Source organism: Poecilia formosa, unplaced genomic scaffold, assembly GCF_000485575.1.
Source record: "Poecilia formosa unplaced genomic scaffold, Poecilia_formosa-5.1.2 Scaffold107, whole genome shotgun sequence".
In the NCBI taxonomy this organism is placed as follows: domain Eukaryota; kingdom Metazoa; phylum Chordata; class Actinopteri; order Cyprinodontiformes; family Poeciliidae; genus Poecilia; species Poecilia formosa.
The window spans coordinates 1,946,123-1,959,741 of NW_006800046.1; the positions used below are offsets into that span (position 1 = coordinate 1,946,123).

Below are 13,619 nucleotides of genomic sequence, written 5' to 3' on the forward strand. Positions count from 1 at the left end.
TCTACTTGAGCTAAGTGAAGGTCTGACAGTAACCAATTGTGGAACTGGCAGGTAAAACCGAACCGAAAATATAGCTATTTTAAAAATTATCAAGGAAATTTCAACTTAAATGAAATCATTTCAAAGCACCTTTTTTTTTTGCATTCCGTCAGTATACAATTTCCGATGCCAACATCTTGTTAATGATCTGAAACTTTCAAGTATGACATAAATGCAAGCAAGAAAGAAACCTTTAAGGGGCGAAGACTTTTTCCAGAGCACTGCAGCTCTCCTTTTTCGTCTGCTCTACCTTGTTCTCTCTCTCTGCCTTAACCAGGTATGACAGATTGATGCTGGCACTATTGGAAATCGTTGCACAGAAAATCTCATAAGGCTAAAGATTTATATTCTATCACCCCTCCTCCACAAATCATTCCCCATTTCACCTGCTGGAGTAAGTGGGAGTTATAAAAGGTAAAAAAAAAAAAAAGGGGGAGAGAGGGAGAGGAAAGAGGGAGAGAGAGAGAGAGAGAGATAGAATTTGGACTCACTGGAGGGAAAGAACGAACGAACCCCTCATCTTGGTGACTAAACTTTTGACAGCGTATCACGTCTTCTCCCGTTAAGCTGCCGCAGCGCCGCAAGAATTACAGGGGCACACACAACCCCGAGGTGGAAGTAAACGCTGCGCTTTTCCTCAGAACGATAAGAAAGATTAAATATACACGCCATCACACGAGCGCTCAGGGTTCAATTGTCAGCTACGACTCACACCCCTATCTACAGCTCTAATAAAATATGTAGCGAGATCATAAAAATGTAAAACGGAACATCCCGGCAGGTGCGGAATACATTACGCGGCAAGTCAAACTGGTGTACTTACGGGGAGTCCTCTCTCTCCGATCCCCGGCGATCCGGGCTCTCCTTTAGGACCGGGCTTTCCCTGCAAGGCCACCGTGTTGCCGACGTCGGCTGGCAACACCGGGCACACTTCGCACGGGTCACCCTGAAGATTTGCACACAAATTAAACACGCGGCGTGTTGATCGGAGCGCAGGGACGTGCAGATGAAAAGATTAAGGATTGTGCTAATGTGGCATTATTAAACCTTCTCTCCTTTTGGACCTCCTGGGCCTCTTGGTCCCTGGGAAAACAACAGAATCCCTGTCAAACACTGATGTACCAGTTCGTCATTACAGTACAGTCTGTTGGAAGCCGGTGCATGCACTGCTGAATATCAATCAATGCTTAAAAGAGTCTCTCACCGGGTCTCCTGGCAATCCGTCTTCTCCTTTCGGTCCTGGGTCTCCCTGTAAATGGAAAGTTGAAACTGAATATGATAGCATGAAACATGAATTGATCTCATCAGTAAGGTTAGCTTGGAACTGGCAGCAGGATCCCCAAAAGAGCAGGAAAAGTTGGGCATGGTTCTCTCTACCCTTGTTCAATTAGCCACCATGGTCAAAATGTCTGCTTAATGACTACAATTTATTTTAAACAATAGATTCAGAAAGAAAACTACTCTTGATTTTGAGTGTTACAGCGAAGGTAAAGGTTAGAAGAAAAGAAAAGAAGTTGGACTAATTTAATAAACTATGTGTCACACAGACAAATGTCATAAAATTTGACTGTTTTCATGTTAGCAACTACATTGATTTGGTTGTTATTATGCTACACTTTACATACCAGAAACTAGACCTTTTTTTTTATTTTTTATGGCAATTTATTGTTAAGGATGTAAAGAGATTATGTGGCACATGATAAAAAAAAATATTGAGATATGGTATTGAGTATTTCTATTCAACGTGAAGTATGTCTTGTGATGTGCTCTCCAGATTAAAACTCTGGAACAAACTACTGCTTATGTCCCATTGCATCTAATCTAGACCCTCCGAACGGGGAGGGATTTAATAGTGCTCACCACCAATTTGTTCCAATTCAATGTACCAGGAGTCAGAATTGAGTTGGTAAAAAGGAAATCAAATATTCTGCTTTCAACTCAGACTCAACTGTAAAAGCTTATTTTTCGGTCTAGATTGATTTCTTTTTTTTTTTTTTTTACATTTTGGATGTCCAAACATCAGGACGTGAATGCGTTCACTGATCAGCACAAATATTGTTTGCGATAAATGCGATCGCATAGTTTCACCCAAGTTTATACTCTTTTGTTAAAAATTATTCAAAGTGTACAATTGTTTAGAAAGTAAACATAAGATTACATCTCTTTTCACTTTTAAAGAGTGTTAAAACCTGCTACAAATGCAGCATGTCACTCATTTCATCAGACAGTTTAAGAAAACAGCCTACCTTCTCACCTCTACCATCACCAGGAGGGCCCTGTGAAGATAAGCAAATTATTCAATTTACTCTTCAGTGCATTATTCTTTTTTTTTCTTTACCAAATCTTCTATCGTGGAAAAGTGCTCTCTCACCGGTGGACCCGGTTTTCCGAATCCTGGCAGACCCGGAAGTCCGGGCTTCCCTGGCTCCCCAGCTAAGCCCTCCGGACCCACTGATCCCGGAGTGCCCTGGGAAAACAAACCCGGCGCAGGTTCTATCAAATCCAAACTGGGCTGCATGAATGTGACAGGCAGGCTGATGATGGAAAGCCCAAGAGTTAAGGCAGACAAACCTTCTGTCCCTTGGGGCCGACGACGCAGATGGACCCTCCCCGACCCTGGGAAACGGTGACAGACAAGAGAAGAGAGTGACATCATCAGCGCGTTCTGAGAGGGAATAAAACCAGCGCTGCTGGTGTTAAAGAAAACATGGAGCTCGTCTCCTTTATAGAAATGTTCAAGTCTTTTAGATTTCCCTACTTTATTGAACATCGTTCACCAGAAGGAAAAAACAGACAGGGTTATCATAAAGCCTGTGAGATGAATTGTCTTCAGTGGTGCATGTGATATTTTCTGCCTGCCTGACTCAAGCCACATCGACGAGCGCATTCATTTTCAGAATGTCAGATGGATGGGAGGAATTGAAAACAAAATCTATTCCCCTCCCCTGCCCCACCAAATCCATCTGGCTACAACAAGCTTGTAGCTTAGAAAACTGCTAAATGTGAGTTCGTCGGATGCCAGAAAAAAAACAGCTGGAATCTCTTGGCGCCCTGCTAAGGCTGTAATTTGTTCCTCAAAAGTTTTCATGCGTTCGTGGGCTCATTGCACCATTCAGGGGGGGGAGATTAAAAGGTTTAAGTCTTCCTGAATAGACGGCTGCCTGTGTGAGAGACAAACGGCCCAGTCAATGAGGCGGCATTGATTGTGCAAGCTTTGTTGCTCTAGCCTAATCTAACAGGCATTAGCAGGTTGACTTAACGCAACAGGAGCGGGCAGATATCAATGAGAGCCCGAGTTTAGAGAGCGGTACCGCATGGGTTTACCGAATATCCGCTTAGGCCTGATAAAAGCAACCGCACGGCAGGATGAGTGAGCATCTCTCGGAGATGTCCTCTCTTATTTATGCGATTGTAAAAACCGCATTTTGACCTTACTGTCTGACTTGCTCTAGATGTGTTGAAGAAAACAAGCACGAAACACCTACATCCTTCCCCGGTGTTCCTGTCAGGCCTTGCGGACCGATCTCCCCTTTCTGACCTTTTTCTCCCTGGACAAAACCACCAAGAGAATGAGAGGTTAGAATCTAATTGGATGATCATTAGGGGGTTACGTCTTGATTATTAATCACCAAAAGTTTCTTCAACTGTTCACCTTGTACCCAGCTGCCTGACCCCGGTTGGAAGCCGTTCCCTGTGGAGGCAATCAGCGGAGATAAGGCCAAGATCAATGACTTGGCTCTAAAAGAAGACAAAACGTACACTACACACACACACACACACACACACGCCCACACACAACCTGGAGCATAGCAAACATAGTAAGCAGTCAGTAGCCTGCGTGGGCTAACACCACGAGGCTATTGCCCCATTTACACAAAGTCTCAGAGAAAGGAGCTGGTCTTTTCTAAAATTGGGGAAACCTCAGAGGTTTTTTCACATTTTGTCAAAAATATAACTACAGACTTTTTATGGCAGCTGGACACAATTGTCAAGTCCAAAAAAATATATATTTATGTTTTTGCAAAAAGGGATCTAAATCCCATGGATTTGTATTCACTGTGACGCCCAGAAAAAGAATAGCGTGACTATATAAAGTGTGTAGTGTGGCAGAAAAGTCGGGGGGAAAACAAACAGAACAGGTGATCCAATTTGCATATATTCCATTAATTGGTCAGAAGTAATCAAAGTAGGTTTATCCAAGTTAATTTATTATGTTTATTAAGTTGACAAGTCAGGCAAATGTCAACTTAATAAACATGCAAAAAAAATTTAACAAGCTCAATTTAATTAACCGTGATTAAATAATCGTGAGCTGCATTCTCTGTGGATGTCCTACTTTATGTTGTTCTATAACATAAAATCCTAGCAAACTACATTGAATTCTGTAGTTGTAAAGCGCAAACTGTGAAAAAAAAAATGTTGATGGGGCGTAAATATGTTTACAACTTGTATGATACGCATGTTAGTCGGTTGCAGCTTACTCATTAAATCCCACTTTCGTCCTGCAGGTCCACACGTTAACACTCTTGCATGGTTAATAAACACTCTACTGGTAAAATAAAAATACACAGAGAGCAACAGGGTTTCCAGCTGCATAATTAATACTGTGGCTGAATGCCTGAAAAATGAGGCTCTGCATAAGAATCAATCCAAAAATGCTGAAGGAGGTTTAGGTGGATTGGAAAGCGCTGGTACGTGTTGCTGCAACCTGTGACTGAAACTCTGGCACTCACCGGCTCGCCTTTCTCGCCCTTCTGGCCCCTGGATCCATCTGTGCACTGAGGTTAGAGACAGTTGGTTGGCACAAATTTTCACAAATCACTTTTGGCAAGAAGCAGGAGAAAAAGCAAAAGGGCCAATCCTAGCTCACTGTAGGCTATGCAAAAAAAACAACAAAAAAAGGAAAGGCAAGCAGAATGAGCGTGGGAAATGACTAGTTTACTTACTGGACCTGAGCAACCATCGCCCTGAGACACAGAGAGATGGAGAGGATGGATGATTATTTGTGAATGTGTCATGAAATCAGAATGCTGTATCGTGTTGCTATTTGGTCAAATTGCTTCCCATTAATTAGTTTCATTCATTTTAGCTTCACATTATATCTACATCCTTCGTACTCACCCGGCCGCCTTTTCCTCCAAGGTTTACAACCTGAAAAACACACACACAGGGAACATGGTAACGTAGCTCTTGGATTGACATTCCTAACATGATCTTACAGAAAGAAGTAAAGATCAGCGATCCTTACATTTTCCTCCTTACTCAGGAGTAAACAACCAGCACACTACAGACAGACACAGAGAAAGAATAAATTAACACTGCTTTGGGCTTTATGAAGAAATTAAGTCTTGTAGTTTCCACTGTCACCTGACAGTGGCACTGTTGCACAAAATTCCACTTTTCAAAATCTCCCTGCTGCTACATTATGCTGCTAAAAGAGGATGAGTTGTATGCAAGTGGGCACACACACACACACACACACACGCGCGCACGCACACACGCACGCACACACATCTCCCGTGGGAACAGGAGATCAATAGGAATGTCTGATTCCCACAGCACCGGAGTGAGCAGACCAGCTGCTCCTGCAGGATGGTACAAAAACATGATCACAGTCACATGCACACACCAAATAAGGACAACAATTATAAATAACTGAAGCGTTTTTTTTGTTTTTTTTTGTTTTGTTTCGTTTTTCGTTTTTTTTGGCGGAAGCGGGTAATTAAAGCTGAATTACTGCAGCCCGTGTTTCTGGGAGTCTGGCTTTCACACACCAGGAAGTTTCCAATATGCTGAAGTTGTGACTATGCGAGCTTGCCGAGACGAAAGCGAGTCAGAGAAAGAGAGAGCGAGAACGGTTGTAACAGCAGAGACAACATGTAATTCTAGCTCTTCCCTTTATTCCCCTCTTCCTCTCACACGCTGCGTATCTATCAATGGCTGCCTGAACCAGCTGCAGTGACAACTCACTCTTTCCATGTTCTCATTCGTGATTGAACGCAGCTTAAAAAGATCTACTAAAAGCCTACGGAGTACTTTATTTATTCCCAATGTTGCATTACAAAGCAATAAAAAAGAAAGAGTGCTCTTATGAGCTCATATTGCTGATGTTAGTGCTGTTAACTAATTCAGATAGCTAATAATGTACACACAAACACATCCCCTAATATAAAAGTTTAGAGTTTGCATATTGATTCTTAATGGCAACTTCACATGTTGCCATTAAGAGTCTAGAATGAAGATTAAGTTAAAAGTGAACATCTGAATAGACAAGAGGAAGGATTATAGTGACTTTGAAAGTGGGATGGCTGTTAGTGCCCGACTATCTAAGCAAGCTAAATCTATTTCATGAAGAATTGTAGCAGTTTGGGGCAAAAGATGGTCTCAACCAGTACTACAAGGTGGACCTAATACAGTGGTAGATGAGTGTGTTGCTAGCCAAAGCGGTCACAGAACCATCTGTTTTCTGTCAAATCTGTAGTGAACATTAAATACTACAAACTTCTCCCTTTTACTTTATTGTTTCATTGAATTTCATTTGCTCAAAGTTTGCTCCTACTTTGTTTCTTTGTCTACTTTGTTTCTTTGTGGTTTAGAAGGTAACAGCTTTTAAATATTGATGTTTCTGTCAAGTTTGATAGTTTTTTATAATCAGGACATTAGAATCAAAAATTCAAGAACATTTATGTTCATTAAAAAGATCCTCCTTTAAACAATCTTTTGTTTTATTCTTGATCAAAAAGAACATCATACACAATCCTTTTTTGTAGATTTTAGTGGGTCTTTCTTTAAAAAGAAGAGACTAGTTGGCTTTTATTAGCGCCAAAGCAGGTCTGGACACACCCTAATCTGTATCCTACATACGACAGATTAATATTTGTGCATATTAATATTGGGTGTGTGATGAAACCCTAGTCTTAAAAAAACAACGAAAAAAACCCCATCATATCATAATGTATGCAGACTATTTGTTTTGAATGACCTCAAGAAAGCAACTCTTAAATGCAATTGAATCTTGCATTTGTATAAATATTTAAATCAGTCCAAATCAATGATGCACTTTGGTGAAACCACTGGTTAATCATCAGCGTGGATAGACAAAACCTCTCCAAGTATTTAAAGGGAAAAAGGAAAAAAAAAAGAAGCAAAGGGCTTGGAATTACAAATACCAACAGAAAACAGGACTAAACGTAAAGTGCTCTCGGTAAAGTGCATGGGGAGGTTAAGCTTTGCTGCCCAGTGGCGACTTTGTGGCCGACTCCACAGCGGCTAGCTGTACCTCATCAAAAGACTGGGGCACTGAGCCGTGTACACATGGTGGAGAAGCAGAACCTTTTTTTTCTTTTTTTTTTTTAGAGATGGGTCCAGGACCTCTGATGTCATGACAAGATGAAAACAGGCTTTCAGAAAAACAACTTATCCAGAGTAGAGCCCATCGTGTGTGGTATAAAGACCGCTGCCGGTATGAAACTGTAACAGACTGTGTCCCATTGGGAAAGACATCTGGTGAGTAAAGGTGTTTCTTATTGAAAGAGGCACCTCATTATTTCAATACAGGCTAGGAAAATACAATGCGTCTGTCAAGACGCTGCATTAGCAGGAAGGATTTGTGCATTAATTAATGATATGCTTTTAAGTAAACCGCCGTAAAGACAGGAAGTACAACAGGAAGTGTGTTTGGGAACACGATCGTCGTAACGCAGAACAAGAGAAGACCCAAAAACCTGAGTCTAAAATGCTCACATTGATGCAGCAGTACAGGAATGACAATCGATTCATTCCTGTTGAAGGAACCATCCATGTTGGAGGGAAGTTAATGTTCCTGTCCTTGTTGTTCCCGGTGAAGATTTCGGGAGAGTTAAAAGTGACCATCAGGGGATGGACACGCTCCTGGATTCATCCCATAATCACAACTACCTAATTACATCCTAATCCTACCCATTTCTACCAGAACACATGGCCAGAAAGGTAAGGTCAATGCATCTTACCTGTCTTCAACAAGTTGTGAGGAGATTGTTGAGTTAATGGTTGTAAAACAGCTATGCAAATATTAATGTTTTGCTGTTTCTATAGATGCAACTCCTTACCCTGATTTAGATCATCTAACCTTCATTTTTAAACTTTTTTTTAGCAAACAGGAGAAAGTTATGAAACCATTTTTGGCATTTGAACCAATTCATTGTCATGCAAGACAGTTTTGTAGCTTTTCTTATTGCGATAGCGGAAAGCCTTGGATTGGATTTATCTAACTGCGGAGGCCACAATGTTTTGATAAACGCAGCAACATGTCGGGGTGGAATTACGGCCCGCGGCGCATTTAAAGCAAAGAAATTGTTTATTCCTTTATGTCCCATGCACAGCTCATTCTCTAAACTTGGCGGATGTTAACATCACAGAGGTCAGTATTATTGAAGTGTGGAAGTTTTTGATTTACTCCAATATTTGCGCTTGTTCCGCTCTAGATGGGAGAACTAGGACATTTGTATTGGTTTGACATTGAAGTCACTGTCAAATACTTGGCGAAGTTACTGTGCTGGGCCTTGTAAGCTTTTCGGCATAATAATTTCAAAATGTGAGAGGCTCTGGCGACGATGCCTAGCTATCAAAATGAAAGAAAAAAAAAAAGCATACTTAATCGTTTTTAAAATACAAATGTAACTCTTCAAAAGTGTGACCTAGACGTTTCTCAGACAAAGTGAATCACTTCGGAGCTTTTGTTAAACCTCACGGATTGAAAATGTGTCCTTCAAAACTTCTGACAATGTTTACGGATTACAGTCAGTGTTTCCCAGTGTATCTGGATCTGACAGTGCTTGTCAGCAGCTGCCAGGACAAACTATCATTTCCCCAAATGGGCAGAGTTGGAAAAAAAAAAAAAAAAAAGAACTAGACTGAGAGATGCCTCAACAGTATGCCACTCATGGCCACCGAGCCTAAATTGGTAATGGAGTCGGACATTGATATAATTTATGAGTTTCCTTCCAGAAACGCCAAAATGAAATAAAATTCTCTGTCTTTCTAAGCTTTCTGATTTGACATATTACAGTGACTTTTTTAGCAACAATTAACCAATCAGCATTGCTGTCTTTTAACTTCAATGTTGTGGATAACTCTGAAACTGCAAAGTCAAATAACCCTCAATTGCGTTTGCATGGTCGCCACGGCAAACCTTTAGAATTGCTGTATGGATTTGTCTCATTTAATTGCACACCCCATTTTAAAATCAGTATAGGACAAATGTTTTTTTTTTTTCCCAGTATTTCCGAGTTGTCCTGAATGCAGCCTCATCTTATCCAAACGTTCTTTCTTTCTACAAACAGGTGGATTTATTTATCAGTGCTTAGAATGTCAGCCAACGAACAAGATAATACGCCGAAGTTTGGCAAGAAACATTATTGCTTGTCCACGCTACAGGTGAATGACGACTTCTCTCGGTGGTTTTGTCCTGGTCATGCCAGTTTTTTTTTTTAGTTTTTTTTTTTTTATGTATTTATCTTTTTGATTTGTTTTGTGGTAATGAATATGTGGTAGCGTGTTATTAGCAAATAATATTTGAAACAGAATATATTCTAAAGTTGTGTCAAATTACCAGATAAGCATCACTTGGCACTGTCTGTTTGGAATGTGGCAATTACCTGCAAACTATATGAGTCACTTAACCTACTGCTAATGTAGCTGTTGACAAAAGTATTGCGTAGGCTGGCCTTAATTAGCGTCTGCACAGATGCACAGAGTGAAATTGTAGCGCCAAGGTCGTTTGATTGATCTCTGACTTTTTGCTAACATGATTTACTGTAGCCCTCTTCCTCAAGTGCCATGTTTGATTAAGCCAAGACTGCAGCTTAGCAACAAATCGCGAGCATGCAGATTTTCCTGAATTTTTATCCACTCCCGTCGTGTACGACTTGTGCTTTGTCCTGCAAACCAATGCCAAAGAAAGGGAACTACATTCTGGGACTGCACCACTGAAATTGCCTTTTTGTGCTGCTAAGAGATTTTTGCAGATTGATGGGAGCTGAGCCTTTTGACTCACACGACCATGAAGCGCAGATGTAGAGGGGGGGAAAAAGGCACAGAAGAATAGCTGATGAGGTATGACATGAACACTGGTGAAAATTGGCTCTTGACTGAGCTTCGGGATCATGCAGTAGAGGTAAAATTTAGCACACATTCAGCCCGTTTATTAGCATAATAACATTAATTCATGAGCCTGCTCGGTGTTTGGGATAGCTGAAGAAGTGCATGGTATCCACCCTTCTAAATCGTTCTTATCCAGCGGGTAAATGACCTTATATCTGCATTGAAAAAAATAAAATGAAAAAAATCTGAGCTCTAATCTAATCTAACCAAATTAAATTCACTTTTATTTCCTTCCTCTAACACTATGGTGAGCCACGAGTGCCAACCCGGGTAATACCCCACACATTGAGGAAGTCAAGAGAGGCAGCCTGATACATTAGTAAGCACACACCGGAGCAACATAATGAAGCGTCTGGAGTTTTGCATTCTATTTGTGAACAGAGCCTGCCTATTGTAGGTGAGTGACAAAAATTAATAGGCAGAAGGAACACCCCAACTGAGACCGGTTGCATAATGAGGCGTAAATCAGTTTCTCAGTCAGTCAGCAAGTGTTTGAGAACGGCAGCAGGAGACGGCGTCAAATGCACAACCTGCTTAGCCTGCACATTGTCCTCTTGTTTTAATTTAAACAGAACATGCGACTCTCTGGACAGGCTTTCAGAGACAGCAAAAGACTCAATTCAAAGTGTTGCTCTAGTGCATCTGGAAAAAAACTTTTTTTTTTTGTTTTTGGGTTTTTTTTTCCTAAGACAGCAGTAGGAAACTGGAGCACATACTGGGAACATGCTCCTTTCGCTTTGTGAACCGAAAAGTTTACAAAGCGGTCTTAGCTGGAGCCAGTTGTCCCGCTAGTCTCATTAAAAATGCAGCAATGTTAAGTCACGTGTGTGCGAGTGGGTGTGAATTGTGAGGCTTACTTTTTCTGCAAGATCCTTGGATGCAAAAATATCCTGTTGGTGGAGAGAGAAAAAAAAAATAATGAAGGTCATCAGACGACATTTTTGTATCGCAGGGAAGTTGTTGCAGTCCATCCTTTTAAATTTTGCATCATTTAGAGTCCATTGCATCAGATAAACAACAATAGAGAAAAAAAAACAGGAGACATTTCTGTTACACTGATGCGTCATTAGGACTTATTCTGTACTGTATTTTTAAGAGATAAAAAAAGGATGAGCTTATGAAGAACATGAAGTACTGTATCCTATAAGCCCCAAGGTACGTAAAGATATAGACCCCCCCTGCTGTGTGCAGAATAGCAAATTGATTTGGAAAACAAGAGTCAACAAGGAAGTAAAGGAAGCAAGCAAAAGCTGAGTGAAAGCAATTTTACTCAAGACAGCAAAGGCAAGAAATAAGAGCAGTGGCATAGAGAAGAAGGGAAAAGCCATTTTACAGGTAGTGTTGAACTTCATCATAAAAACTCCAGTAGTCACACATAAGGCTTAAAAAAAAAAAAAGGCACAAAGGAGACTTTGGATCTTTTGAAGCCCGGATGACCTTTCAGTTGGAAACAGGGTTGAAAGCAAGAAAGTGTATTAAAAAAAAGAAATAAAGAAAAAAGAAAAAAAAAAGAAAAAGAAAAGAGGCTTACAGTCCAGCAAGATAAAAAACACTGTGGGTGAGATTTGTCATATTTCAGGAAGGCAGCAACTGCTGTGACCCCCCACCCTCACACACACACGCACAAGCCCGTACCAAACTTTATTTGATGCTAGTTGCAAAGAAAGGTTGTTTGACATCATCAGAAGATGGGGTTTGGTACTGAGGGTCAGAGGAGTCAATTATACCTCTTGTATCCTGCTGCCTTGCCAGTGAGACAACCACTGCAAATTGCAACCAAACAATTGATATAGCCAACGTAACCTTACTGTAAAACTCCCCAGAAGGTTTACTTTTTTTGCATAGTATTGTTATTTAAACCTCTAGCAAGCTGAGTTACTACCATTATGAAGATGATAACACATTTGTCTAGATATTAGCCATACAAAGTTGACTCTTAGTGGCATTATACTTAAGGTTGATAAAAAAGTAAAAAAANCAAAAAGGGATCTAAATCCCATGGATTTGTATTCACTGTGACGCCCAGAAAAAGAATAGCGTGACTATATAAAGTGTGTAGTGTGGCAGAAAAGTCGGGGGGAAAACAAACAGAACAGGTGATCCAATTTGCATATATTCCATTAATTGGTCAGAAGTAATCAAAGTAGGTTTATCCAAGTTAATTTATTATGTTTATTAAGTTGACAAGTCAGGCAAATGTCAACTTAATAAACATGCAAAAAAAATTTAACAAGCTCAATTTAATTAACCGTGATTAAATAATCGTGAGCTGCATTCTCTGTGGATGTCCTACTTTATGTTGTTCTATAACATAAAATCCTAGCAAACTACATTGAATTCTGTAGTTGTAAAGCGCAAACTGTGAAAAAAAAAATGTTGATGGGGCGTAAATATGTTTACAACTTGTATGATACGCATGTTAGTCGGTTGCAGCTTACTCATTAAATCCCACTTTCGTCCTGCAGGATCACACGTTAACACTCTTGCATGGTTAATAAACACTCTACTGGTAAAATAAAAATACACAGAGAGCAACAGGGTTTCCAGCTGCATAATTAATACTGTGGCTGAATGCCTGAAAAATGAGGCTCTGCATAAGAATCAATCCAAAAATGCTGAAGGAGGTTTAGGTGGATTGGAAAGCGCTGGTACGTGTTGCTGCAACCTGTGACTAAAACTCTGGCACTCACCGGCTCGCCTTTCTCGCCCTTCTGGCCCCTGGATCCATCTGTGCACTGAGGTTAGAGACAGTTGGTTGGCACAAATTTTCACAAATCACTTTTGGCAAGAAGCAGGAGAAAAAGCAAAAGGGCCAATCCTAGCTCACTGTAGGCTATGCAAAAAAAACAACAAAAAAAGGAAAGGCAAGCAGAATGAGCGTGGGAAATGACTAGTTTACTTACTGGACCTGAGCAACCATCGCCCTGAGACACAGAGAGATGGAGAGGATGGATGATTATTCGTGAATGTGTCGTGAAATCAGAATGCTGTATCGTGTTGCTATTTGGTCAAATTGCTTCCCATTAATTAGTTTCATTCATTTTAGCTTCACATTATATCTACATCCTTCGTACTCACCCGGCCGCCTTTTCCTCCAAGGTTTACAACCTGAAAAACACACACACAGGGAACATGGTAACGTAGCTCTTGGATTGACATTCCTAACATGATCTTACAGAAAGAAGTAAAGATCAGCGATCCTTACATTTTCCTCCTTACTCAGGAGTAAACAACCAGCACACTACAGACAGACACAGAGAAAGAATAAATTAACACTGCTTTGGGCTTTATGAAGAAATTAAGTCTTGTAGTTTCCACTGTCACCTGACAGTGGCACTGTTGCACAAAATTCCACTTTTCAAAATCTCCCTGCTGCTACATTATGCTGCTAAAAGAGGATGAGTTGTATGCAAGTGGGCACACACACACACACACACACA

The 13,619-nt window shown here is 40.6% G+C and overlaps 1 protein-coding gene across 1 annotated transcript in view; it reads right to left on the bottom strand.

Moving 5' to 3' along the window:
• Positions 1-210: 210 nt before the first annotated feature.
• LOC103143337 (collagen alpha-1(XVI) chain-like) overlaps positions 211-13,619 on the bottom strand; it is a 64,866-nt gene continuing 51,457 nt past the window's right edge. The window contains exons 10-26 of the mRNA XM_007559820.2: positions 13,385-13,420; positions 13,258-13,287; positions 13,083-13,103; positions 12,870-12,914; positions 11,037-11,069; positions 5,288-5,323; positions 5,161-5,190; positions 4,986-5,006; positions 4,773-4,817; positions 3,692-3,730; positions 3,525-3,587; positions 2,611-2,655; positions 2,411-2,506; positions 2,286-2,315; positions 1,244-1,288; positions 1,087-1,122; positions 211-985 (exon numbers count right to left, since the gene is read on the bottom strand). Of these exons, the coding sequence (XP_007559882.1) occupies positions 845-985; positions 1,087-1,122; positions 1,244-1,288; positions 2,286-2,315; positions 2,411-2,506; positions 2,611-2,655; positions 3,525-3,587; positions 3,692-3,730; positions 4,773-4,817; positions 4,986-5,006; positions 5,161-5,190; positions 5,288-5,323; positions 11,037-11,069; positions 12,870-12,914; positions 13,083-13,103; positions 13,258-13,287; positions 13,385-13,420 (792 nt within the window). The 3' untranslated portion in view covers positions 211-844. The remainder of the gene's footprint in view (positions 986-1,086; positions 1,123-1,243; positions 1,289-2,285; positions 2,316-2,410; positions 2,507-2,610; positions 2,656-3,524; positions 3,588-3,691; positions 3,731-4,772; positions 4,818-4,985; positions 5,007-5,160; positions 5,191-5,287; positions 5,324-11,036; positions 11,070-12,869; positions 12,915-13,082; positions 13,104-13,257; positions 13,288-13,384; positions 13,421-13,619) is intronic.